At 49.5% G+C, this 15,213-nt stretch overlaps 1 protein-coding gene across 2 annotated transcripts in view; it reads left to right on the top strand.

Annotated features, from left to right (window-relative positions):
- Inpp5d (inositol polyphosphate-5-phosphatase D) overlaps window positions 1–15,213 on the top strand; it is an 84,784-nt gene that overhangs the window by 41,431 nt on the left and 28,140 nt on the right. For both annotated transcript variants that reach the window (XM_013157665.3, XM_003474408.5), the window contains exons 4-9: window positions 1,206–1,377; window positions 3,004–3,144; window positions 7,580–7,667; window positions 13,196–13,276; window positions 13,387–13,458; window positions 14,260–14,383. In XM_013157665.3, coding sequence (XP_013013119.1) covers window positions 1,206–1,377; window positions 3,004–3,144; window positions 7,580–7,667; window positions 13,196–13,276; window positions 13,387–13,458; window positions 14,260–14,383 — 678 coding nt within the window. The remainder of the gene's footprint in view (window positions 1–1,205; window positions 1,378–3,003; window positions 3,145–7,579; window positions 7,668–13,195; window positions 13,277–13,386; window positions 13,459–14,259; window positions 14,384–15,213) is intronic.

The following is a 15,213-nucleotide window of genomic DNA, read 5'->3' as shown; positions in this document are numbered from 1 at the left end:
TGGAGGCAGAGGTGCCTTCAGGGACAGGCTTGTGTGAGTCTGCAGTCACTTGCCAAGGTGGTGCCCAGTTGTGCTCAGGGACTTAGGACCATACAGCAGCCTTGGCCTTGACCTTGAGAAGCCGTCCCTCAGCAATGCCTTCCATGCATCACCATCCTAGTCTGCCTGGGGCACCCCCCTGCAGCTTGCTGTGACCCTCAGAGTGCTGTCCGGAGACAGATCCGACAGACATGCTTCCTGTGAGGGCCAGTGACGGAAAGAGCCCCAGTCTTGTGACTGCCAGCTTCACTTCCCCAAAGAAGTCTGGGCAGCCAGACGTTGGGTCCTCTGGGTGCAAGGTGTCTGACTCGACTCAGGTCAGCCCAGTCTTTGGGGCCTCAAACTCTCATAGCCATCTCCAGGACCCAGAGTGGGAGAGGAAGTGAAATGCATGTCCACCAAACAGAGAAAGTCCCCAGACAGTGCTGAGGCTATGGGCTGTGCTGGCCACTGATGTGAGAACAAGCATGGGCAGGAAGTGACCTTTGCCTGTTTGTGGGACATGCAGAAAAGACAATTCTAAAGGAGGCAGGCAGGGTCCCATCTGTCAGGTTGAGTTTGGTTTGTTTGAGTCAGGGTCTCACTATGTGTTTGTTACAGGCTGGCCTTGAACTTGTGGTGTAGCCCAGGATGGTTTCACATTTCCTGCCTCAGCCTCATAGGTGCTGGGATTAAACAAATAATCCGAGGGGTGGCTCACTCACTTTTAAAAATTTGTCTGTCAGGCTCTGCAGGAAGAGAGAAGGAGGGCAGAGGCTGGAGAGAAGGTGCAAAGAGATCGAAGAGCTAAGTGATAGAGAAGCAATTGGCCAGACCTCCTGCCCTCCTGCCCCAGCCTCCCTCATAGGCTGTGGCCCCAGGAGGCCCATCCTGGCTCTGTCTGTCCAAGGCCCACAACCCTGAGGCCACCCTGCCTGTGCTCAGCAGGGCCACTGACCCTAACTGGCATTTACAAAACCCCACAATGGTCCCAGGCACAAGGGTTGGGAGACACAGGTCTGCACGCAGGGGCTTCCAGCCAGCCGGCCAGAGTCTGAGAGGAAGTGGCTTGGGGAGAGGAGATGGACACAGGCGGAGTCCGGACCTGTGGTGGAGTGTAGGGGGCGGGGTGACGCCTGGCTGGAGCAAGCACCTCACCAGTGGCTCCCTGCTGTTCTTTTGGGTAGAAAGTGTGGCATCTCCACCTGAGCTGCCCCCCAGGAACATCCCTCTCTCTACGGGGCCCTGCGAGACCAAGGAGCTTCTGGGGCCAGCTGAGAACCCCCGTGCCCCCGAAGCCAGCCGGCCCAGCCTCTCCGAGACACTATTTCAGCGGCTGCAGACCATGGACACCAGCGGGTGAGTCCCTGACTGGCAGGTGCCCTCTGAGGCCAGCCTGGAGCCAAGCACCAGTTACCCTGGGCCCACACACTAGATAGCGGTTGGCCTTCAGCCTGAGAAGTGGTGGCAAGCCACATTTGCATGCATTTCTGGATATTTCTGGATATTTCATTCATTGCGAGGCTAAAAACCAATTTGTCTGTAGCCCCGATTATCACCTCTGGAGTTGTACAATTTTCTTTTACATAGTGGATTGAAGCGGAATGAATGTGTTTAAAATGAGGGGGATTCGTGGCAATGTGTCTTTTACCATAATACATTTTAAAACTTAAACTCTCACCATATATTTTGATTGTACCTCATATATTAACCCTTTGGCCATCATCTTTATGGGAAAAAAAATCTAAGCATGAACACACTGTATAGTTCAGGCTAGCTTCGAATGTAAGTTTGGTGTGAACGATCCTCCTATCTCAGCCTCCTGAGTGCTGAGATTACAGGTGTGTGCTACCAGGCCCCATGATACCTATTTTAATATTGTAGGAAAAATAAGAACTGAATTTTTGGAATGTTCAGACCCAGAATACACAGCTGTCAGTTAGGTGTTAGGGCAATGATGTGGAACCATTTTCTAATTCTCCCCCTGGTTCCCAGGGACAGAATGGCTAATCCCTCTCTGTTCCTTCTGCAGAGAAACAAGCTTTCATTCTTCACCCTACAGAAAGACCCACAAGACCTTTGTTTCAATGTAATTTTGTACAAAAGCTGAAACTTCCTGTAATTTATCCCCCAGGTAATTAACATATGTGAGTCTCAGGTTCCTCATTTGTAAAACAGCAGTAAGTGTCACACAATCTTGTGGGTTATAGAAGAAAATTAGCAATAAGGATCTGGTATGTTATGGTCTGGAATATTTGCTATTACCATGGGAACTAAGACTCACAAGTGACCCATAATAAAATATGCTGGGAAACTGGGCCTGGTGGTGGGTACCTGTAATCCCAGTACTCTGGGAGGCTGAGGCAGGAGGATCACAAGTTCGAACCCAGCCTGGGCAATTTAGCAAGATTCTATCTCAACATTTTTTTAAAAAAGGACTGACGATGTAGCTCAGTGTGAAGATCTTGGGCTCGACCCCTGGCACCACAAAAATCAATCAATCAATCAAATCAACTAAAAAGTGCTGGGAGATACAGTGTAGAAATCTGATCCTGACCTTCAGTGACAGTCCTCAGCGGGACCTTGCCTGGGTTCTGCCTTTGGTGGCAAATCCTGCCTATCTTTCCATTTACCTTGTAAACTGAAGGGACTGGGCCAGGTCAGGGTAGGCCACTAGATGACACCTGGCCCACTGGGCACCTGGACAGCCACTTCCCGTCCCACCGCTTGTCACATAGACTTCCCCACAGAGCCTGGAGTGACCCCCGGACCCGTCAGTGCAGTGCCCCTGCAGGACCCCTCTGTCTTGCTGTGACCCAGTCTCTATCCCTACAGTGAGACCAAGGGGACTGTCCTGTGGTGTGCAGGTGTTCTCCTAGAGGACGGCTTCCCTGAGGGTCCACCATCTGTGCTTGTGCTTGCGTGACTGCTGGTGGCCGAGGGGAACAGGAAAGGCGGTGTTTACTTTCCTGCTTTCCTCTGTAGACTCCCAGAAGAGCACCTTCGAGCCATCCAGGAGTACTTGGGCACTCAGCTTGCCCTGGACTCTGAGTTTGCAAAGACGGGATCCAGCAGCCTCCCCAGCCTGAAGAAGCTGATATCACAGCTCTGCAAGGAGCTCCATGGGTAAGGCGCGGGCCCCAAGAGGGCGGAGGGCCAAGGGGTGTGGCTGTCAGCCAGGTGACCAGACACACACCTGAAACTCCCGGGGAGGCTGAGGCAGGAGGACCAAGAATTTGAAGACAACTGGGCAACTCAACAATTTAGCCAGACCCTGCTTGTCTTAAAGTAAAACATAGAAAAGGCTGGGGATGTGGCTCAATGCAAAGACCCTGGGTTCAACCCTTAGTACAGCAAAAAAAAGAGAGAGAGAGAGACAGCAGTCAGCAGAGTGAAGCCCCACGTGTGTGTGTGTGTGTGTGTGTGTGTGTGTGTGTGTGTGTGTGTGTGTGTGTTCAGTGTGCTGGGGTGGAACCCAGGACCTGCTGCTTGCTAGGCAAGCAGTCTACAGCCTGTTTTGTTTGGAAACTCGAGTTAATTAAGTCCAGCTGCCCAGGCAAAGGAAGAAAGGCGGAAGGACAGTGCCCGCTGCCCAGGATCCGGCCCTTTATAGACTTCCTCAGCTGCTCTCCTTTGCTCCAGGGCAGGCGTGTCCACCCTGAGGAAGAAAATCGGCCAAGCTGCTTCCTGCGTAGGTGGCATCAGCCTGAGGTTTCCAGGGACAGCAGTTTTTTTTTTCTTCCAAGTGAGCTGATTCACCAAAACTTGGCTGAAATCACTGAATCACCAATGGCAAAAATTTAAAAAAAAAATCCCCCCCTCCAAGATTCTTTTGATTTTCTGTTTTTCATTTCATTATTAACCTTGAGATAAATTTCAAGCTTTTTTTGTTTTCTTTTGTCTTTTTTCTGGTACCAGGGATCGAACTCACGACTGCTTGCTTGCAAGGCAGGTGCTTATGTCACTGAGCTAAATCCCCAGCCCCCGAATTTCAAGCTTTTAATTACAGTTTTCTGGAAGTGCAAAAGGCTGACGTGTTAAACACCGATAGCTGGCGTGTGTGTGTGTGTGTGTGTGTGTGTGTGTGTGTGTGATTACATTCCAGAGCCTCTGACAGAAATCGCAGGGAGCCAAAATAAACCCACCATGATGAAAGGTCAGCATTTGGGCTGGAAAAATAACGGGCAGAGCTCTTCAGCCTACACAGCTTTGCATGGTTTCCATTTCTCTGGTGTCCATCTTTCTTAGTTTAGTTAATATGCAGAGGAGAATTTTTCATCATCAGTAATCACATGCAGCTTTCTCCTCAAAGGCTGGTAAAAGCACAGTCAGTACAGTTGGTAAATCTGACAAGTAATGTCTTTGATAAAGTGAGCAGTCATCAAATTGGCCAGACAGGCTTACTTTGAAAGAAATAGCTTTCGATTCACGCCATCTCACAGCCAGTCGGACCCCAGAACCATCGGATTTCTGCCATATATTTTGTTCTGTTGGATGCTAGTGATAAGGGGGAGGGATGTATACAATGGGTACTTGCTTAAAAAACAAACAAACATCATTCACATGACGGATAACAAGCCTTTCATTTCCATTTCATTGAACCTCTAATACCTTGCAAAAGTAGACACACATTTTAAATCTACACTTCCATCTTCTGGCAGCTTTTCCCAGGTACCAAGCTGCTGCCTAGATTTCTCTGGCATCTTGGTCATTTGATCACTACAGTGACCCCAAGTCCCCCCAACTTTCTACCTCGCTGGTCCACGGTGCCATTGTGAGACACTCCCCTCAGCTGCTAGCTGTTCCCTGTCTCACTTACTGAACTCTTAACTTTAACAGTGTTCAAATGGCTTGGGTTAGAACAGGGGCTCACTAATTTATTTATTCACCGTTTAATAAACATGTCATGGGGCATCAGCTGAGCCCTATTCTGGCAAAATTTGCCTCCTCCAGCACTCGGGAGGCTGAGGTGGAAGGATCAGTATGACTTAGAGGCCAGTCCCCGCCACACAGTTGGCTCAAGGCTACCGTGAGCTGCATAGTGAAGTTCTCTCTCAAAAAACAAAAATAAATAAATAAATAAAATACAAAATGAAGGAAGTGGGGTATGGTGGTGCATGCCTATAATCCTAGCACTCTGGGGCTGAGGCAGGAGGGTCACAAATTCAAAGCCAGTTTGGGCAACTCAGCAGTTTGTCAGCATGGAAACACACACACACACACACACACACACACACAAAACAGTAGTACAGGGGAAACCAGCCTTCTCATAGAAAATCCTAAAGACTGAATTTGTATTTGTGCTCTTTGCATGACATTTTGAAAAAAGAAAGCAATGCAGGGAGTTGTATTTACTCTTAAAAGGTCCTGGAGTTTAGTGCTATAGAAAACCCTGGGGCCTGGAATTCTCCTATAAAATGATGACTCCCGCAGAGGGACTAAGCAGCTTCGGGAGGGCAGAACCCGGACCTGGCGGCCGCCCCTCCCAGGCCTCCTATCCCCACCTCGCTGCATCCGGGATTTCAGGGTCCGGGGTAGAATCCTCCTTCCCCTCCCTGTCCCCATCCCGATCCAGCGCCCCTCTCCCCCAGCGCTGGGGGTGTAACCCGGGCCTGCTGCAGGCAGCCACACTGTACCGCTGAGCTGCACTCCACCGCCGGCGCGATGCGATGCCGCAGCCCGGTGAACCGCGGCACCCTGGAAACTCTCAGGTTGCAGATCCTCGCGTATGACGTTGCCTAGGACAGGTTTCAAGCTGAATGAATGAAACAGAGCTCAGAAAGTGAACGAACCCCAGAGAGCTATAGGGAAGGGGCGTATTATGTGATGCAGAGGAAAATGAACTCAGTTCTACACCAACTTCAAGAAAGCAGCGAGGGTCAGGCCTGTAATCCCAGCACTCCGCTGAGGCAGGAGAATTGCTGCGAGTCCAAGGGCAGCCTGGGCTGCTGTAGCAAGACTGACTCAAAACAAAAACAAAAAAGAAAAAACTCCAGATGGATTAGGGAATTAAACACATGCATCACCAAAAAAATCCCATATATACATGTAAAACATACTCTTTTTTTGTTTTTTTGTACCGGAGATCACACTCACAACATTGCACTTGCCAAGCAAGTGCTTGTTCCAGTGAGCTAAACCCCTGGCCAGTGAGATCATGTTTTAAAAAAAAAACAAAAACTAACAAAGCTGCCACACAGTTAATACAAAGAGAAATACAGTAAACATCTATCAGAAATCAAGGGGCATTGGGGATTAAAGATATTTTAATCCATTCTTGTGTGCATGTGTATGTGCGTGTGTGTCACACTGGGCACCAACCCAGGGCTTCCACATGCTGTATTCATTAATGCTTTTTTTTATTTCCCCTTTCCCTCCCCATCATTTTGAAAAACCAACTTTTTGGTTTCTTGTATTCATCAATGTTGAAGAGCAGTATTATGCACATTTTAAAAATAGCAAAATAGTGAAAATAGCAAAAAAAAGAGATGCAGACAAGATACGGGACCAGCAGGTGTGAAGGGTGCCAGCAGCCCAGTGCATGGCACCATGGCTCAAGGGTTTGTCTCTGGGCCTCCAAATTTCCTAACTGGGAATAAAAAAAGAAGAGCTATATGGACTGTGCTGTCCCGGTCCAGTGGTGCATCCCTGTAATCCCAGCACTTGGGAGGCTGAGGCAGGAGGATCATTGTGGATTCCAGGCCAGCCTGAACCAAATAGTGAAACTTGGTCTGAAAAAAATTCAAAACAAAACACACACACACCAAACAGAGCAGCTTTTAATTATAGTAGGAAAAGATCCTCAAAGTAAGCCAGATATCTAACAATCAATGTTCGCTCATCTGCTCAAAAAGCTGTTGAAGTTATTAGAATGATAAATCTGTGCACACACAAATAGGTTTTGATGAAATAATAAAAGTGAAATCACTAGGCATGATGGTATACATCTGTAATCCCAGCTCCTGGGAGGCTGAGGCAAGAGGTTCCCCATGAGTTCCAGGCCCATGGTGAGACCCTGTCTCAAAGATAAAAAAATATGGGTGAAATCAAACTCAAAACTGTCTCGGCTACCCTGCTTTAGACCACTTGGGAACAATAGAAAGAGATGAGCAGGGAACAAAGAATGGACAGAGCCCTTGTCCCAAGGGATTTGCATGGGACTCCACCCCCACCTGCTCTGGGAAGCTTTCCAGTTTAAAATGCAGATTCCAGACCAAATCAGGTGGTAGCCCAGAAATTTGCATTTTTACCTGGGGCTGTGTGTGAGACTCCTATAAACTCTAAAAAGGCCAAGAACCACAGAGTCCTAAATGATTTTGGAATAGTTTCGTGACCCTAGCTGTGCCTCTTCTCCAGTCTTGTGGGTCCACAAAGCTAAAGTAAATGCAGCCCCACACCTCACGACTCCGGCTGGATGTGGATGGGGGTTCCTGGGGGTTCCTGGGGGCTCCCCAGGAGGGTGGGCTGGGGTGGGTAGCCTGTTGATCTTTGCCCGGGCTTGTCCTGCGATGTGTGCCTGGTTCCCAGTAACCCTCCCTCTCTGCCTTGTCCCCGGCTCCAGGGAAGTGGTGCGGACCCTCCCGTCGCTGGAGTCTCTGCAGAGGCTGTTTGACCAGCAGCTGTCCCCTGGCCTCCGCCCGCGGCCCCAGGTAAGGCGACTTGGGGTTAGAAAGGTTCGACCCCCGAAACAGGGAGAGGAGTGATTAGCCACTGTCCCCAAGGCTCAGAAGGAAGAGGGGTCACTGCCCGTACCCCGTGTTCCTGGGCTGGAGTGGGGTCCTGCCCTTTCCGGAAAGGTGCTGCTCAGGGCTGGATTCTATACCCCCCAGCCAAACTGCTTTTTCACTAGGTGATAAAGAAAGCAAGCCCTGTAACCTATTAATTTTTCTCATCAGCTGCTGAAAGAAAAGAGAAATATGAAGTGCTAAGCTTTTTTTGTGTTTGTGTTTTGGGTTTTTTTGATACCCGGGATCAAACTCACGACCATGCATTTGCAAGTCAGGCCCCTTAAGTTTTGTTTTGTCTTGTTTTCCCGAGACAAGCTGTCACTAAATTGTCCAGATTGGTCTCCATGAGATTCCAGACTTGTGCCACCTCCCCAGCCTAAATCTTTATTGGCATATTGGAGATCGTACCTGGGATCTTTGCACTGAGCCACTTCCCCAGCTTTTTTTATTTATTTGAATATTTATTTAGTTTTGGTCTTTTGAGACAGTTTCGTTATTTGAGGCTGGGCTTGGACTCCTCCAGATGCTCCTGCCTCAGCTTCCCTAGTGCTGGCACGTGTTGCATGCCTGCCTCTAAATTATTAATGTTCTTTCCCCCAGGAGGACCAAGATGCAGGTGTCCCTCCCTGATGCTAGGATTATTTCTAAAAGATGAAAAATATTTCCAAAAGATGAGAAGTATAAAATAAAAAGCGGCCTTTATTCTGAGAACACGGAGAGAGATGACCGGCACCCCCACCGCTGGCCTCCGGTGATCTCTCCGGTGGACACGTGGTGTGGGGGCATGTAAATAGCCTCGGTTTGGGGTGGAACCTTAGGCGGGCATTAGGGATGTACTGGTAGCCCATTGGTCCTAGGTTTGGTGCCATATGTAAATTTCCAGGGGCGGGAAGATGGCGTCACAGGTAACTTCCTAGGGGCGGGGGAGATGGGGCTTCCTGCTTCTGGTTGAGGTTTTCCTGGCTACAGTGTCCTGTCTGGGCCAAAACCCTTTCATCTGACACCTGTGGATGACCAGGCAGGGGCAAAGGGCATGTTACCCATTAAGCATAGATTTTTTTTTTTAAGTGTTTTGAGTAAAGTTAAAAAAGACAAACTAGCAGGGACAGTGGCACACACAATCCAGCACTCTGGAAGCTGAGGCAGGAGGATTGCAATAAATCCAAGGCTAACTGAACTAAGAAGTAAAACGCAGTTTTAAAAAAAAATGCTTAAAATAGTAATTGAAACAAGTAAAAGCAGCATAAGAATAAATATTTGGGGTAGAGAGTTAATAGGCTTTAAAAAAAACTCATTAGTATATATTTTTAAAAATAAGTTAGCGCAACCCAAGTTTGTTTTTTTTTCTTTGTTTGGTTAGTTCAGTTTTTTGTTTTGTTGATACAGGGTCTCGATGTGTAGTTCAGGCTGGCTTCAAACTCCTGGTGATCTTCCTGCCTCAGCCTCCTGAGCACTGGAATTATAGGCGAGGCTTGGAATCCTCCTGCCTCGGGCCTCCCATCACGCCCAACCCAATTCAGTTTCTAAACTGGGAAAAGTTATTTTAAAAAAAAAGTCTGTGCTCGCCAGGTGAATGAGGAATATGCTATGTGTCCCTGAAAAGATACGCGGACTTCCTGGTTAGGAGCCAGAACACAGCTTGAAAACAAAGGAGCGCCCTGCTGAGTAGGTACAAAGCCAGCGCCCCAAGGTGATTGCTGGGGCTCAGGCCTCGCCAGGTGGGAATGGAGCTGAGCTTTTGGAGCTGTAGTGTGGCTGCTGGTCTGAAACTGAGAAATGCAGATTTTCAGGCTGCTCCACCTGTGAGCAGCTGTCTAGGAACACAGGCATAGGGACAGGACCGTGGGGTGCACCCCTGTAACCCCAGCACTTGGGAGGCTGAGACAGGAGGATCACTGCTACTTCAGCACCAACCTGGGCTACATAGCAAGACCCTACCTCAAAGAGAAAAACAAAATCAGAATAAAACCTAAGTGATAGCTGTGCTGATGTTTCTCTGGGTGCGGTGTCCTCTGACCTGTCCTAGGTGCAGACAGGAAGTGAGGGACCCCAACACGAGTCCTAGGCTTGTGGCTATTGGAGAAGTTTGCAGATTTCTTTGACAAAGGATAGTTGCTTGGAGCTGTTTCCATGTCTGCAGTTTCTCTGAATAGCCATCTTGAAATAAGCCAAAGAAGCATATTTTGAGGCGGCCTATTTTGGTCTTCCACAGAATTTTTAGACAGAGAAAATGTGTTTACGGTCTATTTATATGACTAAAAAAAATGTGCCAGAAAAAATTATTTCTTTTGCTTTTCTTTGAAGCAAACGATGGGTTAATTTCTAAGAAAGTAAAAGAGAATCAGGAGAAAACAGGGCTCCTGCCAGACTCTCGAATTTAAGTCTTGGCCCAGTGGAAGAACCCACCCCAGAATCTTCCAGACAGGTGAGGAGATGACAGCTCCCAGTCATCTCCCAGAGATCCCACCCCTCATACCCCCCTTCCACAGGGTTTGGGGTTAGGTGTCCCATGCACGACAGGTGGGAGCCACGTGTCACCCTAGTAGGTGACAGGGTGGAGATGGTGGTGAGGTTGGTGGTGGCAGCATTACTGATGGGGGACAGTACTTGGGACCTGTAGTCTTTATGCTGAGTTGTATCTGCTAGAATTATTTCCAAAAGATGAGAAGTATAAAATAAAAAGCGGCCTTTATTCTGAGAACACAGAGAGAGATGACCGGCACCCCCAGCGCTGGCCTCCGGCTATCTCCGGCGGACACGTGGCGTGGGGGCATGTAAATAGCCTCGGTTTGGGGTGGAACCTAAGGCGGGCATTAGGGATGCACAGGTAGCCCATTGGTCCTAGGTTTGGCGCCATATGTAAATTTCCAGGGGCGGAGAAGATGGTGTCACAGGTAACTTCCTAGGGGCAGGGGAGATAGGGGCTTCCTGCTTCCGGTTGTGGCTTTCCTGGCTACAGTGTCCTATCTGGGCCAAAACCCTTTCAGTATCCCCATCTCCTTTTTACATTTTTAACTTTGAAATAAAGTCTTAAATTGCCCAAGCAGGGCTCAAATTTGGAATCCTCCTGCCTCAGCCTCCCAGAATGCTGGGATTACCAGCATGTGCCGTCGAGCCCAGCCATGCTGATGACTTTGGTGGTTCCACACGATGGCGATGCTGTCTGTGGCCATCCCAGCCTGATCTCCTCTCTTACGGTGATGCTGTTGCCAGGGTGTCGGAGGTGACAGTGGCTATGGCAGTGGTGACGGTAGAACTGACGTACTTTAAATGGGTAGAAAATCAAGGTCAAAAGCAAATGTACCCTGGCTGCTATGCTGAGCAAGGGACAAGGAGAAGGTCACTGCCTGGTTGGTGACAACTCCTCCCGTTCTGCTTGGTGGTCAAGTTGACCACGATGTGCCTGATTTTCTCATCCTGCTGCAGGAGGGTGGGGGCAGTGCCTTATGTTTTATGTTATTTTTAGGAATTTTTTATTAGTATTGTGCATGTTTGCCATGCTTAATGTTTGCATTTCTTGTGGGGAGCTGGTCTGTGTATCTGATGTGTAATAATTCTTATTTTCATTCCTGTTCCCACTCTTCCCTCGACTTTCCCTCCATTTCTTAATCCCCTTCCCCTTTGATTTCTCTGTCTCCCTGCTTCTACCCTCTTTTATTTTGCTCTTTATTTTATACCTTGGGTTTCTCATGTGGGAGATACTTGAGTTTGTGTATGTGATTTATTTCACTTCGTGTTATTGTCTCAAGGTGTTGCAGGGACAATAATACCTAACACCCATGAAGTGAAGGAGAAATTCAGTTTGACTTACAGTGTGTAGAGGTTCTGTGCACAGTTGGCTGGTTCCAAGGCAGTGTTGTATTCCAGAGGAGAAACAGCCCATGGCCTGGCAGGCTGGGAGGAGGAGGCTATGTACACCCTGCCAGGCCACATCCACTCCACGGTGACCCACCTCTTCCTACAAGGCTTCCCCTCCCCACTTCACACCCTCATAAACCCACTGGTGGACTAACCCCGTGTCACACACCCATGACCCATCACCCTCAAAGCCCCACCTATGAGCACAGGAGGCTTTGGGAGGACATCTAGCTAAAAACCATAACAAGGTGCAACTATTTTCCTATAAATGACTCAGAAGATTAAAAGAAAGCTGGATGTGGTGGCACATGCTTGGCATCTCAAGTCTGGCTTTCTTTGTGGGAGGGGAAGAGGAAATAGGTAAAACTCTTGAAGTCATAGGGGTGGGAAAGGACTTCCAGAACAGAATCCCAGAAGTGCTGGAAATTGTTAGATGGATAATATCAAATTAAAAGTCTTCTGCAGAGCCAGGTTTGGTGGCTCACGCCTATAATCCCAGCACTTGGAAGGCTGAGCAGGAAGATCGTTGCCAGCTTGAGACCAGTCTGGGTTACAAAGTGAGCTCAAGGCTGGCCTGAACTGCATAGAGACCCTGTCTCAAAAAAAAAGGCTTCTGCATAGCAAAAGAAACAACCAAAAGAGAAAGCAGGGATGGCACCTCCAGGTCTGGAAGCATGTCGGCTGTGGTCATGGACTTGATGCCAGGCAGGCTGGGGCTGTGTGACTTCAGACCAGCACTTGCAGCCCTCTCAATTTGGTCACTAATCAACCCGGCTGAGCGTCCTCACTGACCAGGTGCTGCTCCAAGCCGCTGGGCTGTGGGGCCAAACACCATGCTCTTGGTCACCATTCTCAAACCTTCAGTGAACCTGTAACCTGAGCTCCTGGTGACTGAACAAAGCAGAAGGGTCTGGGTTTTTTGATTCTGTTTTTTTTTTTTTTTTTTTTTGAGACAGGGTCTCCCTGTGCAGTCCAGGCTGGGTTTGAGCTCACAGGGATCCTCCTGCATCAGCCTCCAAAGTGCTAGGCTCACAGGCACATGCCACCACACTTAGCCTGAAGCAGAGTGATCTGATAGAGAAGACCCAGGGGCTGTTTTAGTGAGTGTGAGTATTCAAGGCGATGGCCTTCCCAGGAGGAATCCAGGTCTCTGGAGAATCCTGGAAAATGTAGCTCACAGCCAGATGTGGTGGTTCACACCAGCACTCAGGAGGCTGATACAGGAGGATCACTCTGAGTTTGAGGCCAGCCCAGGCTACACAGCAAGATCAAGACCAGGTTGGATTACATAAATCCCAATATACAACTAAAGCCAGGCCTGATGGCACATGCCTATAATCCAGGGAAGGATAGATCAACGTAAAAAAACAACTTTGATTTAGCAGTAGATTAAAAGAAAGCTGGGGTGGTGGTGCATGCTTGTCATCTCGACACTCTAAGAGGCTGAGACAGGAAGATCACAAGTTCCAGCCCCAGCCAGGGCAATTTAGTGACTTAGCTCAATCCTGTCCCGAAAATAAATACATAAATAGAGGTTGGGCTGTAGCTCGGGGTGAAGGCCACCCTTGTTCCTTCTTGTCCTTGTCTCCCAGGTCCCCTGCGAGGCCAGTCCAGTCACCATGGTGGCCAAGCTCAGCCAGCTGACAAGCCTGCTATCCTCCATTGAAGACAAGGTACTGGGGGAGCCTATTGCTTTCGGGGGAGGGGCTCTTTAGGCACAGAGAATCATGGGCTCAGGCTCTGTGTTCCCCTGGACGCCCTGTGTCATTGCTGCCGCCCACAGGTCAAGGCCTTGCTGCATGAGGGCCCCGAGTCTCCCCATTGGCGTTCCCTCATCCCACCTGTTACCTTTGAGGTGAGTCATCCCAGGCACCTGGCCTTGTGCTCCGCATCTGGGGCACATCCTGGTCCCTTGGGGAGAGGGCTTTGGGCTTGGGCTGTAGAAGGGAACCCAGGAGGGCTCCCTGGAGCGCCCGTGATGGACATTGTGAGGAGAGTATTCTTCGCCTGCTCAAGACAGATGTTGGACTGGGGGCCCCCACTGACTACACAGCGGCGTGCTGGGGTGCACTGGTGGTTGAAGAACACGAAGAGTCCTGTGATTCCTCCCAGAGGGACTGATTGGAATCCCCAGGCTGGGACCCAAAAATGGGTTTTGCTTCAGGTGCCCCTGTGGTTCTGGTAAATCCAGCCTGACCCACCTAGTACTGAATTTAGAAAAACTTTCTTTCCCTGGCCCCACGCTTACCCCTACTTCCAAGTGGCCCTAGAAGTACCCGTTTAAAGACAGATTTCCATTTTCCAAGCACACCTAGACAACCCAGTGATCAGTAAATATTCAGTCAGTGGCTGGAATGGGAGCTAATAGAGTTTAGCTCTTTTAATTACTGGAATCTTCCTGGAAGTAGCTGACACCACTGATTAGAGTGTCCTGGGAGTGGTCAGCAAATGAACTATCACCCTCTCCCCAGCTTCCTTCACCAGCCCCGCTGCCAGGGCCCACAACGGCAGGTGGTTCCCTCAAAGGCTGCCGCACACGTGTGAGGGAGGGTGCGGTTCTGAGGCCCCCATGCGGCCACGCAGCCTCGGGGGCTCACAGGTTGGCACGGCCAAAGCGGAGCCAAAAAACCCACAGACTACATCTGTCTCTACCAAGGTGAAGGCTGAGTCTCTGGGGATCCCTCAGAAGCTGCAGCTCAAGGTGGACGTGGAGTCTGGGAAACTGATCATTAAGAAGTCCAAGGATGGTTCGGATGACAAGTTCTACAGCCACAAGAAAAGTAAGGGACATCCTTACCACCCCAATCATGCTTTGGTTCAGCTGGGGTTTTTAAGGGTGACTGGTCAGTAGGTGAACAATCAGATCAATAGATGACTGATCAGTAGCAGACTGGGCACATCCCACCCCTTTGCAGAGGGTGACCCCTGCCCTGGCCACACAGTGCTGTCCCCCTGATGGTGGGATTCCTGTCCTGCTCTGAGGTCACCTCTGTGGGGCCTCCCCTGTCCACTGGGAACCCCTAGGGGATCCTACACCTTGCTGGGCACACATGGCACATCCCACCCTGGCAGGTGTGTGGGTGTGTGTGTGCATGGTGTGGCAGTTCCACACGTTCCCCACACAGAGCCAATCAGACTTACCCTGTCACCTGCCATGCCTGGTGCAGGACCTGCCCAGGTGGCACAGCGTCCTTGGCAGGTGGCATCTTTAGCATAGCACACACTGACTGGCGCTGACATAGGTGCACCTCGGAATCAAACTGTGCACGTTCATCTCCCAGCTTTGCCGCTTAGCAGCGGTGTGTCTGGGTTTGTCACATCCAAGCTGTCTCAGCAGCTGTGCGACCCTGGTTGCTTCTCAGCCTCAGTTTCCTTTGCTATAAAACAGATGACGAAGATGAAGTGAGTGACGTAGGAGTGAGCCTGACACAGGCCCTTCTCCAAGGCCAGCCGTGATCCTTGGACCTGAACTGCTTGAATTGAAAAACACATTGCAGTAAATAACACGTAGCCTTGAATGCCCCCATCACCCTCCTCATCTCAAATACACTCATCACTCTGTCCTTGCCACTTTCTGAAGCAGTTCTGGAGTCCTCTTTCCTGAGCGTCT

Source organism: Cavia porcellus, unplaced genomic scaffold (genome assembly GCF_034190915.1).
Source record: "Cavia porcellus strain 051 isolate PalLab524CR breed Dunkin Hartley unplaced genomic scaffold, mCavPor4.1 scaffold_26, whole genome shotgun sequence".
Taxonomy (NCBI): Eukaryota; Metazoa; Chordata; class Mammalia; order Rodentia; family Caviidae; genus Cavia; species Cavia porcellus.
This window is presented reverse-complemented; position numbering and strand designations above follow the sequence as displayed.